The 27,404-nt window shown below is 38.5% G+C and overlaps 1 protein-coding gene and 1 long non-coding RNA gene across 4 annotated transcripts; one reads left to right on the top strand and one right to left on the bottom strand.

The window, feature by feature from the left end:
* Nucleotides 1–197: 197 nt before the first annotated feature.
* On the bottom strand, nt 198–10,338 carry rbpms2a (RNA binding protein, mRNA processing factor 2a). Of its 2 annotated transcripts, none has more exons than XM_088413109.1 (8): nt 9,858–10,338; nt 8,206–8,283; nt 7,028–7,066; nt 6,749–6,811; nt 5,704–5,854; nt 4,221–4,384; nt 1,709–1,777; nt 198–1,211 (listed from the first exon to the last, which is right to left on the bottom strand). In XM_088413109.1, exons 1-7 carry the CDS (start codon nt 9,909–9,911, stop codon nt 1,712–1,714), a joined length of 615 nt encoding a protein of 204 aa, XP_088269235.1. In that variant the 5' UTR covers nt 9,912–10,338; the 3' UTR covers nt 198–1,211; nt 1,709–1,711. The 2 variants fall into 2 exon arrangements, with proteins under 2 accessions (XP_088269235.1, XP_088269236.1); XM_088413110.1 differs by having other exon boundaries at nt 4,236–4,384; nt 9,858–10,337.
* Nucleotides 10,339–15,309: 4,971 nt separating this feature from the next.
* LOC148424947 (uncharacterized) lies at nt 15,310–20,122 on the top strand. Of its 2 annotated transcripts, none has more exons than XR_015865442.1 (4): nt 15,310–15,526; nt 16,583–16,681; nt 16,776–16,919; nt 18,420–20,122. It is a non-coding gene; the product is annotated as an uncharacterized LOC148424947 (long non-coding RNA). The 2 variants fall into 2 exon arrangements; XR_015865441.1 differs by having other exon boundaries at nt 16,583–16,686.
* The last annotated feature ends 7,282 nt before the right edge of the window (nt 20,123–27,404 follow it).

Genomic DNA, 27,404 nt, shown 5'->3' with positions numbered 1-27,404 from the left:
TCTTACAAGCTTAGGAGGTCAACTCTGCACATGATGCGTTGAGACACTAATGCATTGGTGCATTACAAATGAATAGTTGGGCTCCATTATTGATATGAACATCTGCTGACCACACAGTAGTCAATTTGATTGTGTGGAGATTTACACTGTGACCGAAAACTTCCAATTTGCTTTTGTCAGAAATAATTGATCAGTAATGAAATGCATTCACTTTTATTCATAAGATGGGTATTTTTGTTTACATCTTATGCACAGCAGTTACAGAGACAAACAAGTTTCTAAACCACAAACTAAATTCCTCTTCTTCAGTCCTGCGTCCCCATTTCAAAAAAGCCCTCCACCCCCAAAAAAAGTTCATAGTCCGGTTTCACATTCTGAAAGATCGTTTCACAGCAATCTCATTTTTGCATCAGATATTTTTTTTTTTTTAATATATCCACTTCCCATTTAAACAAATTGCACTTTTTCCTCTAAAAACTATTTTAACACGATTATAGAAACAGAAATTAACACCAATAACAGAAATCTAAACATTCAAATTATACATGTTCATTTAGTAGCACTAATATATATATATATATATATATATATATATATATATATATATGACAGACACACACACGCTACACAAAGTACAAAAATACTTGTACTTTATTCTGGTCAAATGACAGATATGGTCTGGGATAGTCAGAATGTGGGGATGCCTTCACGAGGTCCATGCGAGAAGCCATTAAACAACAGCTGAGCTTTGACAGAGGTCAGACCAAGGAGCTACACGAAAGGAAAACATTTCGCTACCTGGACCAAGCTCAAGCGGGTGACACAAACACGAAGAAAATTAGGATTTACAGAACGGTTCTAAATTCATGCCAAAAAGACAAACATGCAATGACTTCACACTTCTTCAGAGGCAAGCCACAGAGGAACTCAACAACTTCAAGGTGGTATTTTTCCTCAAAACGATGAGCCGTGGAGCTTGGACAAGCTTGCGAAGGGTTCTAACAAGTGCTAGGATGCACCACAAAAAGGGGCACATGAAGATTGTCAACAGCAAGGAGTTTTCTACCCAAGATTTCCCCCCCCAGAGACAACAATTGGCGGGGATATAAATACTGTTTCTAATGCACAATTTGTCCATTAAATAAACCTTATTAAATTAATACCCTTGGCAAACCACACTCCAACTGGACAAAGGTGGGGTTTCCAGGTTCCTGCAGAGAAACAAACACGTTAGAAAGACAATCACGTTATATGCATGTGTGCATGGGGGGAGGAGTGAGTGCATAACTAATTTCTGTCTACAGCTGAGCCCGCAAAAGCTGTCCTAAAGGATTCATTTGTTTAATTAAAAAAAAATAAAAATAAATAAAATAAAATAAAAAAAGACTCCATGGGAATCTTTTCCAATGCAAGAGCTTGTTTATTAAAAAAAAAAAAAGTTAGCTCAAAAGGTCACGTTAAAGCCCAAACTTGTGATCTTTTCAAACAAGGTTCTCTTAAATATCAGTCTTAATTCATTGTAATTTGGATTGATAGAAAGACAGCAGAGATAGGCCCAACATCGCTGCAACGCTCGTGAGGACAAGCAATCAAGGCAATGGATGGATATTTTACAGTTAATTGTTTCATTAACCTACAATTTTGCATGACAGTCGCAGGAATGTTGAGAGTAATCGAAACACTGTTAGAGCAAAAGTTACTCACTAACCCTCTAGCAAAACTGGCGGGACTTCCATCCAGGCTGGGAAGTGTCAGAAGGAGTAGGGTACCAGCGCATCTAATGAAACAGTCATAACCAAAATTAGGCGTTAACTTTTTTTTCCTATAAAGTAAAAGCCTTTCATGTACTGTAGCTGCTCATCAAGAGCAATTCCACTGCAATAAACGCAATCGTGAAAGTAATGTCAATTCAAACAATTCAATCTGAACCTTAAAAAAAATGTCAATGTGAAGCTACGACATCATAGACAGTGGTTATCAGCAAATTTGAGTCGATACAAGCGAGAGCCCAGGTGATTTGAGAAATCTCAGATTGCAAATAGAAAGGTCACCTTTGCCCCTGCGGTTTTCCTACATTAGGTCAGGAGAATTTCTCCAAGCAAATACGAAGCATTCCTCAGCTTCAGACGGCCGGCAAAAGGGCCCATGTCAGTGCTTTGTGATGCAACACGCCCTCCCTCATGCTCTTACAGTCAAGAGGAATTGGCGCACACAACTTTAAAAGGCCCAAATAGATAATCCTCATTTTACAACTATAGTTGGGAGAACGACAGCGTTCTTGCCAATTAAGGTATAAACTGAATACAGTTTGATTTTCTGACACCTGCCAAACAACAGGAATTAGATTCATTTTAGTAAAATGGTAGACTTAACCACCTGACTATCCTTGACAGAACTGTGCAAGAAAAGTACTACAACTTTAATTTAATAAAAGTTCTGTCAGGTGAGTAGGTACCAATTAAATCTAGAGGGCAATGATCAAAATCAATTTTAAAAAGTATCGTATTTTTCAGTTTATGGCGTGACTTATTCATCATGATTTGAGCCCTGCGGTTTATAGTCCAGTGCGGCTTATCTGCTGGTTTTTCCCACCGGTCAAGCAAATGTGTGTTCAAGGAGTCAGTTTATGGAACAACTATGAAATAGAACTGAAAAGATGTGAATCAATGGCTGTGCTCAAAAAGTTTTAAAATACAGATATAAAATGAAATGTTGAAATTGAATACGATCTTGCATAAAAGTTTGTGACATGTAAATTTGATACGGTATTCAGTATGATTGAATTATTAAATTTATGATTGTTTATATTATTTGCGGTGTTCACTAAAATAATCTATCAATTAAACAACGGGAGACAGAATGCTATCGAAGTATTGATTGTGTTTGAACTGTTATTTAACTCTGCAGTATTCTGTTGGTAATATCCATTTTATATAAATATAATGTTGGGACTAAATATGCAGGCATGTGCAGTCTGTTAAAGAGGATGTTGCAGTTGGTAGGCAATTAAAAAAAAAAAAAAAATATATATATATATATATATATATATATATATATATATATATATATATATATATATGATGAAAATTTAAATGTTTCATATGCCACGATATACCTGTGGCTTACAGTCCAGTGCGGCCTATCCGTGGCAAAAGTTTTTTTTTTTTTTTTTGCTCAATACTTACTGTTGCGGCTTATATACCAGTGCGGCTTTATAGTCCGGAAAATATGGTAATTCAGATCCTGAAATCCCGATTTTAGCCTTTCAGCTGTGATTGTTCTGAATTGTGCTACTCCTACCTCATCCTAAACTCCTACTACTACACACAAAAAAAGGGAAAAAAAAAAAAACAGAACCCAGATTAACACATGCCAGGAGAGCTGCCCTTAACCAATATGCAGCACACAAATGAGTTGCCAACAGAAGTGAAGTCAGCCCTGTGCTTTATTTATGCTTTAAAATCTAGTTTTAAAGTTTTTTTTTTAAATAAAATTTAAAAAAAGGCAAGACAGGCTTGGAATAAAAGGATGTATTTTGCTGCTTAAATCATATTCCACAAACAATTAAATTAAACAATTAAATTAAACAAATTAAATTAAAAAAAGAATGTCATTGTTTGCCCTGTTAGAACATGAGAAAACATTTGACTGTTTTCCTTTAAGAGCCCTTACAATGGAAAATCCACTTTTTGGAGCTTTTAACCATGTTAGTATTGATTTTTCACCAGAAACATCAAGTGCCATTTTCTTTTATTGGTGCCTTTGTAATAATCCTTTGCTTATTTTACACTCAGCACCTGCCCTCTCCCCATCCAATGAGAAAAATGGTTCAAGGGGTACAATGAAGTTTGAGCTCTTAGGAAGGCCCCCATTCAGTCTGTGCAGCATAAAAACATGTCCAAATTATCCAAGCAGCTGTGCCAATTATAGATTTGGTTATACACAAAAATTGGGGATAAGAGTTTGTACAGTTGGCCGAGTAAACTACAAAGTTCAACTTTTTTATTTATGCGTTTGTTTTTAAACTGTAGAACATGTCAAAGTGGCAAAAATGTGCGTTTGGGAGCACACAGCCAGACAAGCAGGCCTACTACACTGTACTTTTGTCAAAGAGCAGAGTGAGGTTGCGTAATAGCCATCACAATGTTTGACAATATTTAAACATCCGAGATATACTGCATTTCATGAGAATACGTGCAAGATAAGAGAAAGACACACACCGGTTGGTCCCTCACCTGGGCGTGGAGGGCTGCAGCAGCGGCGGCGGCTGCAGGGTATGTGAAGGCTGCATGAGGGAGGCCAGGGGTTAGCTCTGTTGTGTACAGTGGGTAAGGGGTCCACGCATCTGGGGAGGCTGGGATCAGTGCTGCCCCTGTCAGGTCATCTGAGGATATAAGTCACATTGAAATGACCCAGAATCATCAAATCGTAGAATGTTGACTCTCTTGCAGAAGCTACTATTCCATAATCAATGTCAACGACTTTCAACCAGTCAGCTTAAATGAAATATCTATGAACCGCAATAACCAAGAATGCATATTACTGGTGCACATGCATGACAGAAATGACTGATGAGTAACGTCGCAGCCTTTGCGTCACCCATTTGTGTACCCTGCCTAACCCTTTTACTCATGACAGAGCCTGAGCTGAACATTTTTTTTATCTGAAAAGTGGTTCCAAGATGTGCTGTGGCTTGAAAATTTGAAATGTGGACGTAGCGCAACTTATGGCTAACAAGGTAATCAAGAAGCAATAGCTAATCGCCCTCTCGCTCGGTGGCGAAACAAACTGCTGGGAACAACAAAACCACTATGTAAGAGTTATCTCCACACCTTTCAAAAACTACACACATGCATCCCATGTCTTCCTATTATGAGGATATTTGTTTAGTGGAGTGGCTTGGACTGGCTGTCGGGACTGTATCATTCTCGTGAAGGAGAGTTTACTTCATCACTTTACAGTTCACAGAATTTACCTCAGACTTTCTTGGACTAATCAAACTGGGTCCTAAACAAACTGCGTAATCCATATTGATAGTGTGACAACCCTTAAAAAGGGATTCTTGGTTTTCGAAGGAGTCCCATTCCCTTTGAGCTCGTGAATATACAATGCTTCCTGCTAAATAGCACAAATACAAACGGTACAATGCGTAATCAAGTGTTTTCCTTCACTCCGCAACTCTTGTTCTCCCGCACCTCTCCCTCCTGCATGCACATCAAATGCGCCAACCAGCAAAAAATCCTTTCCGATTAGAAAAGGCAAATTAAACAGTTTGTACAAAATATTATGAAACTGAGGACACAGGCTGCCTTTGTGTACACGAATGGTGCACTGCTACTGTTTAAGCAACTGAGGAAGACAGTTTAATGAACGAAATACTATGTCCGAGTATACATCAGAGTAGCCCCCCCCCTCCAAAAAAAGTGCACCCCTGGTAATAACCCAATTCACCAAACGCATAACCAACATTTACAGGTCATCCTCCATTACTGGCATGTAGGAAACCTTTTAAATGAGTTTATATACCACCCGGAAGTAAGCAAAGCAGCTAAAGCATTGAGATGCATGCATGTGCAGGGTGTGTTAGATTTGTTAAATACTTTAACCTTTGTCAATTTGATGTCAGTATGTTCCATAACAAGGACCGATCATGGCCAAGTGAGAGGGAATTCAAGCTTAGCAGGGTGCAGCCGTACAACTTACATGGGTCCCGTGCAATGAAGTGTGCTCCTAGAGCAGGGTGGATATTTGTGGGGTTCGGTGTGGCCATCAGCTTACTCTTGGCCATCTTCGTGTTGGCTTTAGCAAACTCTAAGCGCAGGGTCTGAGGGCTTTCGGGGTCAAAACGGATACCCTGAAGGAGAGACGGAGGGGGACATTGGATCGTAAGGGAGGTGGGCTTGAAACCGATGGGCTTCAGTTTGTAGTCTCGCGACACCTCCTTTCCTTCAGCCAAATTTCAATACTCAGGATGTAGCCTTCAAATATGCCCAATACCGTTTTGCTCTGACTGGGGAGTATAGCAAATTTCTCCCACTCAGGCAGAACAGTTGAAAACAAGGGACTTGCTTAAGGGTACGACCTGATAGTATTGTCAAATGTTGACATCTCTTCCCCCTCATGATGAAACTATCAACTTGTGTGACTGAAGGACAGACATTCAGCCACATCAGGCAAGGAGGAGGAGATGAGGAAAGCGCAGATGATGAGACTGTGGTATTTTTAGGGTGGTTTTACCTTGCTTGTGTTTGTGCCCTAAGCGCTGTGCCCACATGCAAGTGAGAAATATTTGAGTGTATTTGTGTGTGCGCCATCTGGTGTGTCTAATAGGTGATGCTCATAAGGAAGGCTATGTTATGAGTGTATGTGTGTTAGACACTGCCATTGTGGCCTACTGGTGACAAAAAAAGCGTACACTACTGAAGATGTGTTCAAATAACACTAAAAACGTGGATATAGTACAAGTATAATTAAAAGCAGTGATATGCAAAATTAGGAAAGCTACACCAGACTAAAAATGGATGTGTATCAAGTTCAAAGTAAACTACCGTAAGGCTACAGGATTCTCCCATCTTTCCAAAAAAAGTCCCTGCCATTGAATTATGAAAAGACAGAAAGAATTGACTTGGAGGAAAATTATTGGGAAAGGATCTTCAATTAAAACACTCTCTTATCTTGAGAGATTTTAGTTAGAACCAAAAAAAATTAAATTGAAAAGGAATAGTGAAATAAAAATGGGAATACTTGCATTTAGAGCATTTTTTGCAGCTTCAGCTCCAGATCGACTGTCAAAGGTTACAAACCCAACAGGCTGGAATACAAACATGTAAATATATATTATTTTAAAATCAGGTATCAAGCACAAATCAAAAGGTTTTTGGACTAGATTATTTTTGCAGAACAAATTAAAGTGGGGAAAAGGAATTTGAGACAGTCAATATTTTGTTTAAAGTAATGATGGGATTCCCCACTGACATGACCAAAAGACAGTCTGAGCACAAGTTTAAGCATCAGAAAAAAAACTCACCTGTTTTGATGTTAACTTAATTAGTGACCCTTCATAACCCTGTGGAGAAGAACGGCAGCCAATTATCCACCGTAGTCACAAGCAAGGAATTCAGGCATTAACACTGCTCAACCAAGGAAAAGAAACCTGCTTCTGCCAGCCATCAGCTGGAGATTAGTTGGCAGCCAGGATGCCTCCTGTTAGTTTTCCCAAATTACAAGCTTTTTTTTTATTAACACACAACTTCAAATTTATAAACACCATGAGAAAACAATAAAAAAAAATTTTTATATATTATATATATATATATATATATATATATATATATATAAAATGGATGTAAAAAGTGACTTGAGCCTTTACTGGCATTACTAGCTGAAATTCAGAAAAATGTTGACTATTTTTTTTAAAGAAAAATGCTTGGCTGACATTTCATAAGAAAATAAATACGAGCTCCTCGCACATAAGCTTTCAGCAGCCAGTCAGCAGACACATAGAAACAATGTCTAAGCAGCTAGTGTAACAAAACCAAACACTTCAGCCATTTCACAATGCTTTAGCACTATAAGGAGAGCGGGAAAAAGAAAAAAAGGAGCCCTCCAGTAGGCAAGATGGGTCTCACACACTCAGGGTTGGTTGGTCAGTGGCAAGGGGTTACTCATTTACACATTCCACAGGATCATCCATGTGCGAGGGATACCACTTCCAATTTGGTTAGGACACAAACGGGAGGGGTGTTTATCAACCGGAGTGCTCTGTTGAAAACGCAGCCGTGGAGGAACAATGATGTGGCCTCATTTCCGTATATGCAAATATTTGGACTCATTAAAAGGGCGATTGTTTAATTTCAGCTCCAATGTACAAACCGGCGTGATTAAATTTGTGTTGGACCGGCCATCTAGATCGCTGTTTCCCAACCTTTGAGATAAGGCACCATTTAATAATCGCAAAATATCACAGCACATTTAACAGTCGCAAAAATTATGAATGCTGAAATCTATTGTATGAATGAACAATGACATTTCTGAGCTCTCCCTGCAGTAGCTTGGTTGGGAATCACCGATTGAAACATTGCTGAAATTAAAGACAAAACAGTCAGTTAAACATGTCCATACATACGGGTTTTCTTAATTTTCAATGAGAATAAACCCCATTTCACGCAACATTTTCCTCCTCTCTCCTACACACAGGCAACTTACCTTAAAAGGCCTGAAGAGAAGATACAGTTCCCTTGGCTTGATATCCACAGGGAGGCCACTGACAAACAGTGTTCGTACCTGAAATTAAACAGTCAAGTTAATAGGCAATGAGATTTTACAGACTCCATGTTTTCGTGAATTGCTTTGGTTCCACTATTAATTGGATTTATCAAAACACTTTGTCATGTGACGTTTTGGCAGTGTTGGGTAGATGAAGGAAAAAACAAACATGATAGTCCAGACCTGAACACTCAAAATAAAACATAAAATATTATCGTATAGGTTTACAGTTTCAAAGAGGCCTATATTGGATTTTTTTCATAACGTCTCTGCAAAATAGCTTGATATTGCATGTCACTTTATGATTCCCTCCCTCCCGACCTGAAGAATGGATGCTGTCTGAAGTACAAAATGCTTTAGTTCCACAAGCAGGTCACCCGTGAATCAAACCTTGGTGAAAGAACACTCATTGTGATCTTCCTAAATGAGCAAAAAGCAAACAAGGCTCTCATCCTGCTGGGCGTGCACAGCTCATTGAGAGCCGATACAGAGAGAAGCCCAGAGTGGCTGTGGAAACAAACAGTGCACGGGGCCCATTAGTTCTCAGCTGGTGGGGAGGCCTTGGCTACAATGGGGCTGCCAGAGGAACAGCGCTGGACAACAGTTCACAGCATGACACCATTTCCTTCCTCTGACCCGTGGCCCCTGCCCTGCCGCCAATGCCATTTTTCAGGTGTTCCAGCACCAATATCATTCTTTGAGACTCAAATACAGAAACTGACATGACCGAGCAGCTTTATCGTAAAAACACACAGCTGGTAGCGTTTTGGGATGAAAATGTAATTAAAGCCGGAACAAAATAAGTTGACATATGGCAAAAATGTTTGCACAATTTTTTTTTTTTTTTTAATGCAGCACAATTACATATGAAGTAACTTCTCTGTTGGGGGAAAAAAAAAATCAAACCCACAATAGCTACACTAAATAATTTGTTGAATTGGTCAAATTCAAATTTGATCAGATTGTTGACTGCAATTTTGTTCCTCCTAGTGTGGGTACAACTGAGGATAAACATTATCAGAATATTCAAGCAAAACAGGATGCGGTCTCAATTTATGAGCAAAGAACGCATGCAGACTAATCAGCATTCAATACTTTCAAAACCGTTTTAGGTCAGGCGTCAAGCGTATTATTAATTGCACCAGGTCTGATAAAGAATAAAGGGAAGCAAGAGAGGGCCCATGTGGCGCTCCCTCTCTGAGTCATTTGTCTACAAACGTAGCTGGATACAAAAACTAATTATGGCAGCTGGAATAAGGCATCCTGTTCACATAAATCAGAAGGAATTTTGGAATGGGAAGATTTTTTTTTTTAAATCCCAAAAACGGGGAGAGGGAGGCATATTGCCGCCTTGTAGGTGAGGTTTCGCTTTTTATTTTACATGGTTTGATATCTATAATAATAATGCACATGTTTTCCTCCGCATTATTCGACATTTTAGCGACAACTCATTACCAGTTACGAATTTAATACAACCGTGGTGAAAAGCAGCGCTGCGGTCACGAAAAGGAAATCTTCCATTTCCGGGGATTTTTTCTTCTAACTGGCTTTGTTATTAGATAGGCAGAGTGAGGACAAAATGTGAACCTGACCTCCTCCTCCATGGAGACGTTGTTGTTGGGCTCCGTTTCCGTCTTGATACTCATGTTGAAGATGTCGCCGCGGCGCCGTGTGCGTGCTGGCCGGGTGAGGGTCGCCCAAGGTGGGTTGCGGCTGCTGTGACAGTCCGGTGAAGATCGTTCAACTCGATGTTGCGTAGTGAGGCGGTGAAGACGTCGAAACTTTTTTTTTGTTTTTCAGGGAAGTTGCAATTGGTGTTTCCAGAGGACTGAATGCTCACCTCCGGAAAAAAAGTCGAGGTACGGAGGGAAGAGGGAGTGAAAAAGGAAACGTAGGCGCGCTAAACTAAAGGTGAGAAGGTGGATTTGTGCTCCGTGTGTGAGGGTGAAAAGACGGGGGGAAGAAGTGCGAGTAAAAAGCTGAACTCCTCTCCGGTCACATCAATGCCCTCAGCCGTAGGACTACATGCGAGCAGGAGGAACGAGTCAACTTTTCTCCTCCTCCCGCTCCTCAATTAGGTCATCAATTATGTGTGTGTGCTTGGACGTAATCAGGCTGCGGATTCGCTTCAGCTGTGCCAGGAGGAGAACGCCCACCCCCCCTCTACCGACTCGCCCCGCCCTTGCTGGCACCTATCGCCACTTTATTAGGGACACCTGACCAGTTGTCAATATTTGGGGGATTTGCTCTTGAGGAGTTTCTTCTTCAACAGCAAAAAACAAACAAATAAACAAAAAAACTCAATATAGTCCCCGAGACTGAATAAAAATCAGCGTCGGAGGCTGTTTTAACTGCAATACTTAATTGTCAGATTGCACACGATTTCGAAGTAAACTATATGCATCAGTAAAAAGTAAAGACGTCGTCCAATTAATTAATTCAGTAGTTTTTTCATGCACACAGCGATACATTAAAAAATCCACTTGCTATACTTAAAAATGACATCACATGCATTTGGTCAAGGCTCACAGCCAATCCCGATTTACCCGTTTTTTATGTTTAGTCATGTGATTTTCGCAAGCCGTTTCAGTAAAATGGTTGGATAAGTTAACGCTTTAATGTTTAAAACTACTACGTGGCATTATATATATATATATAGTGTTATACATTTACTGTATATGGCCGTTAATTCGTCCCTAATGTGCCCCAATTAATATCATTAGTTCATAATATCATATTCATTCAATATTCAATGATATTCATAATATCATTAGCTATTTATTATTTTTTATTAAACTATTGTAATATTTGAGCAAGAGAAATATCAATGTCAACAAATGCCAACGATAACAGGATACAATTTAATAGCAGAAATGCATCTAAAAATAGAACTGCATAGTGACATTAATATTTAGGCACACAAATATAAAATAGAATACACAAAATGTTTACTGTCCAATTTTCATTATTACCATGTTTCAAAATACAGGACGTGCGTAATTGTATACATAAATGTTTGTGTGTCTCACAAGAGGCCAGCGTATCGTGGGTTTCTTGCTGCATATAATAATAATAATAATAATAATAATAATAATAATAATTAATAAAACACTAAATACTTCTGTAGTATGTTTTGTGCGTCCTCGTTCTCAAACACGCGCGCGTACTTCAACACGTTTTGTTTTCCTAATGGCTCGTAAAAATAAACACTCGGATTTGAGTTGCCATCAATTTAGTTCCTGTGTAGGATAACAAAAATGCTGGAATGTTTTACATGGAGAAAAAGGCCTGTACTTGAAGTGACGCAGCCATGGACTTGGACCTGGCCGTGCGCCCAGCAGCCACGCAGTGTTGTTTCCTCCCAACTTGCAGACCTTAAAGGCCAGGCAGCTTCCGGACTTTGTGTGGAAGCACAATCAGACCTGCAGGACGAGGAGGGGCTGTAGAAGGGACGCACATGCATGGTGTTGCTGGCCTTCTGCAACCATACCGTCTAAAAATAGGCACGTCGAGGATTTAATGTTGTCCGTGTGGACGAGTGCGCTTCAAACAGCACCGTCTCGAATAAGAAGACATGTGCTGTGTCAGGACACTCTTTCCGACAATCTTTCACAGGAAAATGCTGTAGAGAACAATTTTTGAACGCAACTGCAAATGTGTAATTTGGGCTATATGTATAGGCTATTTACTGCATTTTTCCTATAGTCTTATATGGCCTAGAATGTTTCGTTTCTGAGACCGAGCCTGTATATTTGTGTAGGGTGTTGTGTCCGTTTTTTATGTAGGATATTTGTCTGAACAATCAACCACTTGTGCATCAAAAGGACACCATGATTTTGAATAATTTACAGAGGACTAGAGGAGTTTTTTTTTATTGATTCATACTCTTGTTAGAAGATATAGATTTTAATGAATTACATGTTATTTTCTTCTGATTTTGTTTCTCCATCTTTATGAATTTATATGTTCACTAAATACCTAATCACTCAATCAAACAATCAATCATAGGGTCGTTCAGAATGATTCTAAAAGCCAGACAAAAGACAAAAACAAATGCCCCTTCCAGTAGATATAAATGAATAGGCCATGCAGGTCTCATGAGGATATAGTAAAGTACTAGTAGTAAAGTCATAAATACAACACATAGGCCTATATAAAAATATGTGCAAGTTATCCAGCCAATACCACGTGGAGTTTCAACATACTTAAAACACACACACATAATATAAGAGGAGTGGAGTGTTAGACTAAAGGACAGTGTCACAAAATAATTTCAACAACAGTAATTTCCTCAGAATGTTGTAGAAGGGATCATTTGAGAATGTAAACATTTGCATATACTACAGAAACAAAATATTGCATATCGATATTTATCTTTTCCCTTGTTGCTAATTACAATCTAGTAAAACATCCTTAACATGGTTAGAATCTTCACAGTCAATATGAGTCAAAAATGTAACAATTAATGTCAACTAAATGAAAATGATTTAAAGAATTAAGAACTTGCCACTTGTATTTGCATTTTGTAACCTAAACAATGCGGGGTGGGGTTTCATATTAAGTCCTCTCCCAAAAAGCCTCTGTCACAACCCTGCGGATGTTGCTATCAGAGTTAGTAACACATGAATCAAAGGTCTTTGTTGTTTTCCAAGTGCTTTTCCCCACTATCCGAATGATGAAGTTAAAGATTAGATCAATGCTGTTGTAATCCGGTCTTGACAAAATTTACTCAAATTTGGAGTCTGAGACAGATCTCAAGATCTTCAAAATGTGGTGCCCAGACCAAGGCGAGTCTCCTCTCAACACCTGCTTTAAGGAAACATGGACTGTTCCTATTATTTTATTTGAGCATTTCTCCTTGCTTCATTTCCAGTAATTGCATGTAGAAGTTCACTTCCATGAGCTTTCTGATAACAATTCACCCAAATTATAATTCAGACCTCATATTCTTTGTTTTCATCTCTGACGCGGAATAGCAAATCAAAATCCATAAGGTATGTGTACATGAGAAAACCCAAAGAGATTGTTTGCAGCTGGCAGCAGTGTTCTTTGAGAATGGGAGGGAGCAACATTTATTATGTTCTGTTTGTCATTTTAGCAACACTCGCAGCCTATAAAAAATTCAATATGCTGCGGCACGATCATGCATTTATTCAGCAAGTACAACTTGCACCGTGTACACGGTGGAAGTTTGAAGTTTTAATGTCAAGGAAGCCTCTCTGCAAGTAGGACTGGTAAAAAGTTCAAGCTTGTGCATTTTACTGTAATGCAGAAAGATTTTACAAATCTATAAATAAAATCACTCATGATTGAGTTGCGAACATCGATGTTTGTATATAGTTTTACAAATACTGTAAATAACATGGAAGTAGTGATTTTCAGAGATGAAGCTGTACACTTATCTTCCACCATTGACATTGATGGGAATGAGATTGATGTGCCCCCCACTAAAAAAAAAAAAAAAAAACAAAAAAAAAAAAACAGCAGAATTTTTTTTTTTTTTTATTGAAGAAAAATATCACTCACAAAAAATTCTAAAACCAAATAAGAATAATTGGCATAATTGGAATTAAAAAAAAAATAGTCCTTCATATTGTAATGAGTAGAGTGGGTGATCTTGATTGTTATTCTGATGTGCATGCAATCATCAGAGTCCTGTAAATTTGTTTTTTGTAAGTTTATAACAGCATGAGAAGGCAGCTCTGTGACGCAGTGGTTAGCACGTCCGCCTCACAGTTCAGGGACCCCCAGTTCAAACCCACCTGGGTCTGTGCTTCCTGTGTGCAGTTTGCATGTTCTCCCCGAGCCCACGTGGGTTCTCCCCGGCCACTCAGGCTTCCTCCCACACTCCAAAAACATGTGTGGCAGGTATATAATAAATTGGACATAATAGGACATAATAAATTGTCCATTCATGTGATTGAGTGTATGAATGGTGGTACAGCATGAGGTCTGCCTTCAGTATCTCTAATATAAGGAAAATATCAAAAACTATATATTTACAAAGATAATAAATCTCCGTTTTGCATGACACTAGAGTGGTATTCATTTAACAATATTGTTGATTATTTTCCCATAGGCTACAAGAATATCTTGACTGGTAAACAATACATCCTGGATATATTACTTTTGAAATATGATCTGATAAACATTTTGGATGAACAATTCATAATATATTAACTTGTATCATACAATTCTTAGGTGTTTGTTTAAGTGAGCAGAATTATTTAGGCGTCTACTTGTAGATGTTCCTCAAAACGTTCAGTTTTAAGCTGTAAAAAGCGTAACAGTGAAAGTCTGCTATATATTTCATTAATCTACAGTTTCCACTTAGCATTTAGCAAGCACAATGACTGCAAAAAGCAAGCAACCATTCAAATTGCATCTTCAAAGAGCAAACTGTCGATATCCCTAGATTAGTCTCTAATTTGTAAATATTAATACAAGTGTGGTTTTGCCACTAGTATCCAATTTTGAAAAAAGCAAAAATTTTTCATTATATAAGTGTAGCATTTTTTGTAATTTTTTTTCCAGTTATTCTAACAGAAGGTTTCGGCCCTACGCTTGCAATGTATGCCTTTCATTGTATCCACTGTCTTATCAAATGGATGCAGGGTCATTAAATCACCCCCCCCCCCCCCCCCCGCCCCATTTTTCCAGCCAAACACCTGACAGAAACCAACAGTGTACACTTTGAGAAGCTGTGGATAAGGCTCATGTTTTATTTGTGAGAAGCGGGCCTATTGTCCCATAAGTCACCTCACACAGCACTCTTCCTCTTCACGCCACACTGAGCTTGTCCCACCGAGTTAGCGTCACACGCTGCTAAAGCACTTAGCCTGTGTTCCCCACGTCCTCTGTGATATGGCCAAACATCCATTTGGAGGTCCTGGGAAACTTTGGAGCTTTTCACCCAAACATGGAGCGAGGGAGTCTTGGGACACATTAGTGACGTTGGGCCAATGGCTGGCCCGATGAGTCGCCTTCCTCGCGAATACATTAAAGCTGATCAGAAGAAACGTGTTAGGCTCTGAGACTGGACAATCCTCACCATCAGATTTGTAAATCTGACTGCTGATTCATCGGAAGGTGTTTCGTTATAAATGGGTCTATCCATTTGGTGGCCACATTTTATCGGGCGCTCGTTCAGCTACCACTTTTCAGACGCTCTCACACCTCTTGTGACAGGGGTGACTTTTGCTCCAAATCAATGGACTTCACACTATACTGATGATATTCGCACAAAATATTCCTCCTGGAGGTACAGTAGTTCTCTTTGTGTGAGCAATGCAAGGCAAGGTAGAATAGTTGGTTGTATTGTTTGCTTGCTTAGTGAACTGTTGAGGGTTTCTCAGTGTGCCTATCACTCATTGTCACCTGTGACCCAACTGAGGACAAGCGCTTTAGAAAATGGACAGAAGTCATCATTAATATTCAACAGTCATCATATGCAATGTGATAAATTTGGCAATATTTCATTAAAAGAACGCAAATAATTGTTTATGTATATCTGATTAAAAATATAAAGGTAAAGAGCTAAGACATTAACTAACTGTAGTGTAGGTGTGTACATTATGACTAAAGTGACAATAAATCAACATCACAAAATTGAAGGACGTAGACTGCAACATTAGCTGTCTTTTAAATATGTAGCACAATATGAAGAGACTCATCTTTTCTGAGTACAATGAGTAAAAGTATGACAAAATTTGGCAAAGTACAGCATTGGTTAATGTAAAACAAATCTCAAAAGTTTGGAAAAACCCAATTCAGTGTCTTTTTTTCATTATTTAGTATATTTTATGCTGATCTGATTGGTTTAATCAACATCGATATTGAACATTTTATGCAAAGTTGGTGACTGACTGAAATGTCATGAATTGCAGATCAATGAATTACATCACTGGTCGGTTCCTAAAATTTTATGTTTCAATGTTTAAAGGGGCAAAATAACACCTTTTATCTACACTGTGGTGACTTTTTTTTATAGAGTTATAAGAATGTTTGCTGTGGCATCAGTTTCTCATTTGCAGTATTTAGTTTGTGCTGTAAATTAATTGAATTACAAAATAGTCATTTAATCATGGTAAGTTGATGCATTCATTATTTCTGGTTCGAGTTGTTTTTTTATTTTTTGTTTTTTTGCCGGAATGAACTTTCATTTTATGTCTGGCAAATTTGTGAATGCCTTCTAGAGCTAATTGATGTTTTTAACTTGTGCCTCTCTGTCAGTTTTGGATATGGCAAAGATCATTAAATCTTACCATAAATTCTTTAATTTATGAATATTATAGGCATATTTTTGTATCAATTCCAGCTTGGCCCGGCCTTCTTGTGTGTGAGTTTGCATGTTCACCCCATGCTCGCGTGGGCCTTCTCTGGGTACTCCGGTCTCCTCACACATTGCAAAAAACATGTATGGTAGGTGTATTGGGCATACAAAATCGTCCTTAGGTGTGATTATGAATGGTTGTTTGTCTTTGTGTGCCATGCGATTGGCTGGCAACCAGTCCTGGGCGCCAGCCACCTTCCCCGCCCACTGCCCGAAGATGACTGGGAGAGGCACCAGCGAGCCAGCAACCCTTGTGAGAATTAGCAGCTAAAGAAAATGGATGGACAGAAGGACAGACAAATGGATGGATACTGTATGAACGGTAAAAACGGTTATGCAGTCCTAATTTAACTGTCAATTTTGAAGTCGTCAACATTATGAAGAAATAGTAATGGAATTAATTGGTGAATAAACAAAATTGTTATCAAAACAGAATATTTTATACTTCAGATTCTTAAATGTATGACCTTTTGGTTTGGATAACAGCTCTGTACATAAGTAGTTGGTCAGTCAGCTTTATGATTCCAATTAAGTCCGATTGGACTGGGCCACTTCCTTCCGGCCATATGTGCACACTGAAGCTTGACAGCAGACTAGAATGTGAATTGTTGACTGTCAGAAAAGAGTTAAAAGAAATACTCAACTGCTTTACACGGGGTGAGGTTGCACATCACTGATGACGTAAACCAGCAAGCAAGCTGTGTTTGTATTCGGCACGTCTGCATGAATTATTCGTAGAGACAAGACTCACCTTAAACATATAGTTTATCATTTACTAGTGAAACCTTGTAGACATGCACATACAGTGTTAAAAGTGACTTTTCATTACGACAAAACACAGACAGTAAAAAGTTGCTCACCCTCAATTCGACTGCTTGTTTCAAACTGTTTCTCAAACTAGATTTGAAAGCACTTTTCTGAAAACTTTTTTTCTGAGTTTTGGATAAAATAATGTGACAGATGCTCTTGTCCTTGATCTTGTAAGTTGTGGAACATAATAAACATTCAAGTATTTCCTTTGCTTGGAAACACTCCCACCACTCAGAGCTATTTAGGAGGAAATGCTGCAGAAAAGATCCACTGGGACCATCTAAATAGATACAATTTTCTCATGCCTGGAAACTTGTAGATCCACTGAGATTTATAGCAACATGGGAAAAAAAACGTATGTATGTATGTATGTATGTATGTATGTATGTATGTATGTATGTATGTATGTATGTATGTATGTATATATGTATATATATATATATATATATATATATATATATATATATATATATATATATATATATATATATATATATATATATATATATATATATATATATATATACATATATATACATATATATACATATGTACGGTATGTATTACCTGCTTTAAGCGACTTCAAACAATGACAAAGATGTTCTTGTGAGATGTACGTATCATCTGTGTTCGTCTTATAAAGTTATTGCAAAGTTGGTGAAAACAAACTCACTCAGTACATCCTTCCGAGGCAAAACAGCCCCCACTTCCTGTTTATGTATGTAATATAGGACACGAAGGGTTGTCCCGTTTCAAGCAAAGGGCAGCAGATTCCCAGCTAGCAGACACTGGAGGGATGTGAGACTGGTGTAAGTTTCTCTAGGGGACGTTCAGTGGGTGGGAAAAGTCCAAATGAGAGAAAACAACATAATGATGCAAAGGAGGAGGAAAGGAGCATAATTGACCTGGGAAATGGTCATTTAACAGCAGGCCAGATTAGATGTCACAGTAAAGTATCTGATACGTTTGCAACTTAGAGTTGTAAGGATATTTATTTTGTGTTTGCATCCAGATAGAGATCTGGATGGTCGATGACCAACCATGCCATCTCAGGGACAGGAAGTGTGGTGCCACTGGCGATGGACTTGGCCCGCAGCCGCATAAGACACCAGCAATGTTCTGTGATGTTTGGACACTTTGGCTCAGTGGACAGATGTGCACGAGCTTCGTTGTTTGGGCAGAAGCTGTGGAATGTAAACCACCCGCCAGCATCTTGTAAACACGGAGCTTCATAACAACAGTGGAATAGTTTTGCTGCCTAATCAACATCAGATGAATACTGTGAAATGCTAGTGTTAAATTCCACATCTTCACATGGCCAAGTTTGATGTAATGACTTGGATCCAAATCAACAATAACATCATCCTCCCGCTGCTGCTTGATGTTTTTTTTTCCAAATGATTTATTAGATGAAACTTACTTGAGTTTTGTCAACACAAAATGTGGCTTCTTGTTGTGTTAGCAAAATATGATGATGACGTACATACACTGACAGAACCAAAATGCCTTCTCGGCAGTGATATTTGACTGACCCCAACAGAGCATTATTAATTTTAACAGTATGTTTATATTTTTTACTCCGTCCGACAAATACAATAATAAACATAAGTTGCTTGCATTGTTCAAATATGAATCACAATTCCCTTAGGAAATTATGTGAAAAGTCAGAGACATATTAATCAATTCTTTTATCAAAACATATACCAAAAAAAGAAATGCACTATAAATGTAGTAGCATACTCAATGATATCAGTTTAATGTGTCATGTGAAGGCTTTGAAAGTGCAGTGAGAGGGTAGTATGGACATTACAGCATTATTTCATCTGACCTTTGATCTTATTACAGAAAATGTTAAGATAAGAAGTCCAATGCGCCAGGGGGTGTACAAATGTTAAGATTATAAGAATAATTCTGCACTACTGGTACAACAGGTCCGAGAAAGCAAACTGCTAGGCAGTGGTCTAATTCTAATTCTAAAAGTAGAATCGAAACATAAGAAGAGTATTGGCATTTATTTATTTATTTAAACGGCCACGTATAATGGCTGGATAGATATTTATTTTTTCTACAATGGAGCAAATAGGGCTGTCCTATATTTTGTCCAATATGTATCGTGTTCAACAAAATGTTTTAAGGATTGTGAATTGATCTTTAGAATTGTGATTTTGGAACCATGATACCATGATAGTTTTCCTTAGTTATCACACCTTCATCCTATCTAATATTAGCCCATGCCTAGATACAAGTCAGTGATTTTGCCTTTACCAAATGCCACGGTTGTAGAAAGAAGGGATCTGATTATGACGATCAAATCATCTGTGAAACAGAAATTGGGACTTAAATACACTCACTGAAATAAACGTAATATCATGGATTTGGCTTGCAAGTTTTTTTGGGTTTTTTTTAGGGACAGGATCATCAAACTTCCTTATGCCACACCAGGTAAAGAGAAGACAAGGTTTTAACCAGGCCTGGACTGGCCATCTGGCACTCAGAGTAGATGTAGGACAGCAACAGGGCCAATGAGGTGCAATTTAATTGTTATTTTTCTCAATTTAATGCAAGGGAGCGGCCCACAATTTAGAGGGAGCAACCCATCAGTCCATGTACAATACAGACAGCAAAAGGAGCCAATATACATCAATGGTTAAGCAGTTTCAATACCAGGAGAGCTCAAAGGTCATCTCTGAATTTATATTTTATAAGAATTTGTCTTTAAAAAATAACTGTTGACTCATTGATGCATATGCATGTGAGTGTGTTTAAATCAGTGCTTCTCAAATAGTGGGGCGGGCCGATCTGAGGGGGTGCGAGGGGATGCGAGGGGGTGCGAGGTGATGCGAGGTGCGAAGGGGGGCGCGGATGACCCCAGGAGAAAGACTTTTTGTTTGTCAAGTGAATTGTAATTGCAATAAAATAAGAATTTTGATCTTTTATTGTTATTATTATTATTATTATTATTATTATTATTATTATTATTATTATTATTATTATTGTTGTTGTTGTTGTTGTTTGTTTGTTTGTTTCAGGCACTTTGATGCACTGGGTAATTTTTTTTCTAGTTTAGAGTAAGCTGTAACCCATATAAACACTGTAAAAAATAATTAACAGTTGATTTATATTGTTTTCTTCTGTTGTTAATGTGAAAAAGGATACAGGTTTAGGTATACTTATACAATTTTTATAGATAATAATTTATTTATAGTCAGCTCATCGAGTGGGGGGGGCGAAAGGTTTTGTCTTTTCTTGGGGGGGACAAAATATAACTGAAGCATTGCTTTGTGTCAACATGCAAGTGCCAATTTTTTGTGCCTCTACAGCCCTGGATAGAACTAGTGTATTCTTGATGTCAAACAAGTATTTTTAGTCACAGGCAAAAAAAAAAAAAAAAAAATACATCGCTGAGCAGTTCCGATACTTTTGGAGCTAATACGTTGATGCAATATACTGTAGATAGACAGGCAGACGGAGTCCAGACTTGTATTAAGATTGCGGCTCAGTAAATCTTTGCAAGGTATATCTCCTAAATGCCACAGAGTATCAATCACAGGCCTCCAAACTAAACATGTTAATCGCACATTCTCCTGTTCCCTTTTCAGCTGCCCAGAACCAAGGCATGGTTCTCATCCAATGAACAATAACAAGACACTTAATAGCAGCAGGACGGAGGTCCGCCACTCAAAGACACTAAATCAAGTCCGCGCCACGTAAACATCGGGCTTTTACTCCGCTCGCTCATCCAGACTTTGGAGTGTGGCAATTGTAAGTGATTACAATCTAGTGAGGAGCACGGAGAGTGATCTACCTGGATTAATAAGGGATTTTGTCTCAAGTGAAGTGAAATACCTTTAAAAAAAAAAATAAATACCGTTTTGTTTATCTTTAATCTAAATTACAGACATGTAAGGCCCCCTTTTGAGCATCCACTTTGCGTCCTAATGTTTAAAGTTTACATCTTACTGACATTTTCACAAGACAGTTCTAGTTGAAAACCGCTCCAAAAGATACCAATGAATGATGATATTAGACCCCAGAGCAATTTTTTAACCGACAAAATGTTCATCACAACTGTATTCCGATTTCAAAGCTTGAACCTGTCATCCAATGCAAAAAACAAAACAATAATTTATAAAAAAGGTTAAAAAAAAATCTGGTTTGATTCTCGAGACAGAGGTAGGAGAGCAGAGGCAGTGAGCGGAACTAATTTCATCAAATATTAAACTTGTTTCGAGACAGGGTTGAGAATTGTAAAGGTCCATTGGGATTTCCCTGCAGTGAGATTTCACTCAGTAAGCTCCACGGTGACGACATTTTCAAATGTAAAGAGGCAATTAACGATTGATGAGTTGTTTTATTTTTTTATTATTATTATTCACCACATAGAGTCATCGTCCCAACAGATATGCAGTTATTTGACCAGGGTAATACAGTCACTTTCTTTTGAAGAAGGGATTTCAAAATATTTACCTCCAGTAAGTGCAAAGACACAAGGGCCAGATGTATAGTTTGTTCGGATGGTCAATATTTTGGACAGATTAGTGTACCTCTGTTGATTTTACTCCATCCAATCAGCATCTAAGATTCACTCTTTGTGTGTGTGTGTGTTTTGTATTTTTGTAGCACCAAGCAGTATAAAGCCATTTTTTTTTTAAACAAATATCATCAATTTGAATTTTTCGTGACTATTTTGAGCATTTAAGTTTATCTGCATTTAACAAGAACAATAGCGACGGCTATATTAGCTTATTGCGCTAGCATGCACTGGTATTTGTTTGTCACTTGTAATAAGTTAAATTAACTCTTGCATGACAGTTGATTTTCAAAAAATAAGATGCGTCATTAAAAATAAGTAAAAATAAGAGTGTTCTATTTTAACAGATGAACACAGATTGCTTTTGACTGTCTCCTCTTCTTGAATGATAATGTTAACTTAAAATGTTAGTTTTCTTTAGAGTAAAACAATTGTGGATTATTGAAGATATTATTGATCATTTGGGGAAATATTAAAACAAACAACTGAGTTTTGACGAGCAGCATGACAGGACTGGCAGTTGACCTCAAAGTACCCCTGTTTATAAACAAGTACAATGATAGGCAGTTTTCAATTTTAGAGCAAATCTGAATAAATACGAAAAAATCAATTCATACATCACTATCAGTCAGAAAGTGACCTGCTAATTAATGCTAAGATCATGGATCAAGGGACAAATGCAAGAGTGAGGGGTTTGTGCAAACTTTGTCAGACTCCTGAACAGTTGGGATTTAGGTACTTTTCTCACGGCTATTGCAACTGCGCTGAGAAAGAGAAGTCTTTTTAACCATTTGTAACTATTTTTTTGTACTTTGGATCCCAAGGTTTTTGATTCACAGCTTGTCTCTCAAATCCACAAACCTCCAGTCCACAATCCAAGTCCCTGGAGCCAAGTCTTAAAAGCTTGAGATACTGCCGCCCTCCATATTGGAACTCCCGGCTGGGGAAACAACCCCCCACATGTGACAGCTGGAGATGCAGGCTACTGTGCTGTTCTGCTGGTCATGAGACCAATTATGGCTTTCAATATGTTGCAGTTCTGCAAAAGAATTGGCAGATCAAGTACTCACATCACTCCGAAAAGTTTCTAGAAGAAGAAGAAACTTTTGGTTGCCACCCACATCCATTGTCTCAACTGGAGCATCCTCTCCTAAACCCATTTGGATAAAACTCCCCCTCAAAGTCAGTCTGCTGCATTTTTGATAAGACATGAACCCTGAAAACAGCGGGTGGCGTTTAAATTATGCAACCGTTCACGTCCTCTTAGGAGCTAAAGTAGAGTTGGACTGACTTGTCAGAAGGAACGGGCCATGACAGGCCTGAGCGAGGGGGTGGGGGCGGAGTGCTGTGCATGCATTATGAATGGCGTTAAGTTGGCCTGAGATGCAGCAGCTGAGTGGAGGTGATGGAGGGCGATGCGGTAGTGCCAGCCGATTGGCTGCCTGCAGGTAATGCACTTTACTCCCCCCCTAAATATATACTTTTGCTCCCTATACGCTTCCCCCATTACTGGCCTCATCTCTCACCATGGCACCTGTCGCCACTCTAAAACATCCACTAGCTGAGAAAAAAAACCTATGTAGTTTCTTCACGACCAAGAAGAGTGCCAAGGATGAGTAAAGGATTGTAAAAGACTGCACTTTCGCATATCAATTTGGGTAGGCTTTGCCCCGCACATGAAACATTTCTTTTCATCCTGTATATATTTGAGAGAGCCTTTTGAAATCACCCTGCACAAATATAGAACAAGATGCTTGTCTTAGGGATGGCAGAGTTGAAATCCATCCATTATATCATGGAGGGAAGTAATTACAGTTACCTGAGGAAGAAAGAGCTGTCATAAAGAAGACTGCTAGCTTTTATAGCTATCCTGCCCAAAGCCAGCTGTGATAGGCACCAGCAAGCCTATGACCCTTGTGAGGATAAGTGGCTATAAAAAATGTATGAATGTATGAATGGATGGATGGATGGATGGATGGATGGATGGGTGTATAGCAATGTTAGATGTGGATTTAAAAAGTCACTTCTTTTTCAAAGGCAAAGAGAATTGCACAGTTAGCACAAATATGGGATTCATTCTAAAATGTCCCTAAGTTAAATGGTGAGTCATGTCAAAAATGTTCTTTACAGTTCATTACAAATGCTCTAAGCCCCCCCCACCTCTTTAAACATGTCATTCTGATTAGTCTTGTGTTTGTTGAATCTGAATTTAGAAGTCTGTTTCTTTTGTCTGTTGTTTCTGTTGTCACTTTGTTTTTTCTTCTCGTTTGTTCTGAGCGCTTTCTTGTGCTACTTTTAATTATTATTACTAGTTACTTTCACGTTGGACATTTTTGTCTGTCGCCTTTTGTTTTCCACTTAGACCCCGAGTGCGTTTGGTTTTGTCTCTCTGTATCTCTGTTCCATTTGCGTGTTACTTGCTCCTTTTGTTAAATTCACATTCCTTTGTTACTTTGAATTTGTTGTTTATGTTTGGGTCCAACTGTTACTTTTATTTTTTGGTGTCGCAACCGCAGAGACAAATAATCATTCACACTCACAACCACTCCAAAGTGCAATTTGTAGCGTCAATATACCAACCAGGTATGGGGAGAATATGCAAACTCCACAACGAGGCTGGAGCCAGAATTGAACCAGTGACCTTTGAATTGTAAGGCGCCGTACTAATCACTCTTCCACTGTGCTGTCCCGTAAAACAAAAAACAAGTGTGCAAAAATACTGGACACAAAGTGGCAAACCAAACAAACAGGAATGGACTGACGACCGGAACTGAGTGGAACACAAAAGGTTTGGGGGGAGCTGAAAGGTTAACAAAAGGGACCAGCATGACGAGAACACGTGAAAACAAAAACCTAATAAGGAAAACATCAAAGTACATGAAGAAACAAGACTTAACGTGAAACAAAACCAAATAAAGGGCATCTTAAGGAATACGCTCAGAACGCGCACCAGTTCACTCCAATTGTTTGGAAAGTCATTGCTTTGCTCAACTGTTCTGTTGGGAAATTCAGTGCGCACCAAAAATGGAGTACGAGTACGCGCTCTCTGCGATCTGAATGTTTCACACACGCACACTCACACACTTAACCTCAACCAAAATCTAATTCAAACCTATACTCATACAAAAAGAGGTCCGAACTTGAGGTCCACCAAAATAGTTCCCACAAGTGCAAGAGGCCTCCACAAAGATTGTAAAACACAAAGTCTGGTCCCCACCATGTAGCAAAAACCAAGAACACACGCACACGTGCACAAACATGCGTGCGCATGTACACAAACGCATTACAACAAAACTGTTCAATACACACTGACATTTATTATTCTTGAAAAAAAATGGATCTTCTGGATAAAACATGCACATTGACTGCAGGGTAAGTATTCATTCTTGTGTATATATGATGCAGTGTCAAGTGAACTCATTTCCAGATGCTGACTCATAACAGTTATGGTTTGCTTAACACATTATTCTTTTGATCTTGATGGGACAGAGTTGAGTTGTTTAATTTTAGATTTTCTTGGCACAGTTAATAAATTAACAGTTTTTTCAAACATTTTTACTTTGTAGTTTTGTTTAATAAAAGCATTGGAGACATAGCTCAGTAAGCAATGCTCTTCTACATCACAGCAGATGATAACAAACATATTGTTGAATTGTCAGAACAAATTCCAAACTTGTGTCTGAGTGAACTTTCATTTTGATACAAGTATTTTATACACGCTTCCCATTTTTGAGTACAATAGTGTACTATTGGATGATGTATACCATTAACCTTCTGTGGTGCTGTTGCCTCAGTTAGAATAAGTGTTTTTTATTCACTATGCTATTTTTGTCTCCTACTTGCCAGTGAAAATGTCTTAGTTTGTGAGGCTAACTCATCCATTTGAGTGACTGCTCCAATTACCGATAACCGCTGCATCATTTCTTCAGGCCTGTTCCTCTTCTGCACCTGTAAAGGTTTAATCGTTTCTCAAAAGTCAAAGCATTTTGACACCACTTTGTGTCATCAATCTGCATGTGTCCCTCTAGTCTTGCATTGAATCTTTGCCTTCTGGTGTTGATGGCCAACAACAACACTAAAGGTGTGCAGGTAAGCTAACCCCAACCAATAAAACACCTTGAGAAAACAGTTATGTTCCATTGTACTGCCTTACTGTTGAACGCATTTGTGTTTAGAATGATAGCGGTGGGTCATCGCTGAGTTGGAGCTTATTGCAACTGAATTTGGACAAGAGGCCTTGTACATAGTTGATAACTGGTTGTCAGTCCAGTCACACTCACATATAATTCCCATATAGTGACAATTTTGGAGAATGCAATCAACCTGACATGGATGATTTTGGAGCACAACGTGCAACCTCTACACCGAATGGCCTGAAAAAATTGAAGCTAAAACCTCTCAACTGTGAGTCATATGTGCCAACTGTCAAATACTGAACGAGTTTATGTCAAGATTATCCCAGGTGTTTTGGTGCAACTTGTGACCTCAGTCACCCTGACCTGCCCAAATGCAGCTGTCTGCGTTGGCTGCTTTAAGTATTCCTATCAACTTCAGTCAATGCTCCTTTTGTTTGCCCTCACTGTACACAATCTACAGTATTATCAAGAATAGTCTGTGTTACAGTATATCTTCTACACTGCAGCCTTTCATATGATCATTTGGAATCTTCACTGAAAAAAAAAAGAAATAAGCTTGCAATCTTTGCCTTTGTCTTTGCTATCAGTGAGTTGTGCAGGCATGCTGCGGCCATGTAACAAAAAACGTCACATATTCTTTCTCTATTACGATTTGTCGGGAAAATGGTGAAACAACCAGCCTTGCTTCAGTTCACATATTAGTTTTACTGCGCAAGTATTTCAATGATCTCATGCATTTTATCAAGGGAAAACATGTTTGGGTACTTCAATCCCAAAGATGTATTTATACGTTCTTGCAGAAACCAGACATTCAAATCCAGGTTCTAATTTACAGATTTTTTTGTTTGTTTAAATATTAGGGCAGTAGGGTCTCAAAATAGTCTTCTAAAAAAGGGTTAACATATAATGTGCCTGAAAATGAATGTCTAAGAAACTTGATAGATATGTAAAAATGCGTCTTTGAGGTTGGATGATTTAACAGAGGTGCATCCATCCATCTATTTTCTGTAGAACGTGCCCTTATTAGGGTGGTAGGTAAGCCATTGACTATCCTGACTGACTTTGAGCAAGAATTGAGATGCTGATTACCTGCTGATCTCAGGGCTCACTGAGAAAATCAATAACATTCACATTCCCGCTGAAAAGTCTTCAAATAACCTAATGTGTTTTTTGTTTTTTTTTGGGTGTATAGGACGAAGCCAGAGACCTGGGACAAATGCATGCAAGGACATGTGAACTCCACATAAGAGGGTTGTTCAAATCCACAATATCAGATCATCATCATCATATACTTTGGTGAACAGATAGTGTTTGAGAAATGTTTTTGTTG

This window comes from Hippichthys cyanospilos, chromosome 4 (assembly GCF_059441005.1).
Source record: "Hippichthys cyanospilos isolate Australia breed blue-spotted pipefish chromosome 4, RoL_Hcya_1.0, whole genome shotgun sequence".
Taxonomy (NCBI): domain Eukaryota; kingdom Metazoa; phylum Chordata; class Actinopteri; order Syngnathiformes; family Syngnathidae; genus Hippichthys; species Hippichthys cyanospilos.
This window is presented reverse-complemented; position numbering and strand designations above follow the sequence as displayed.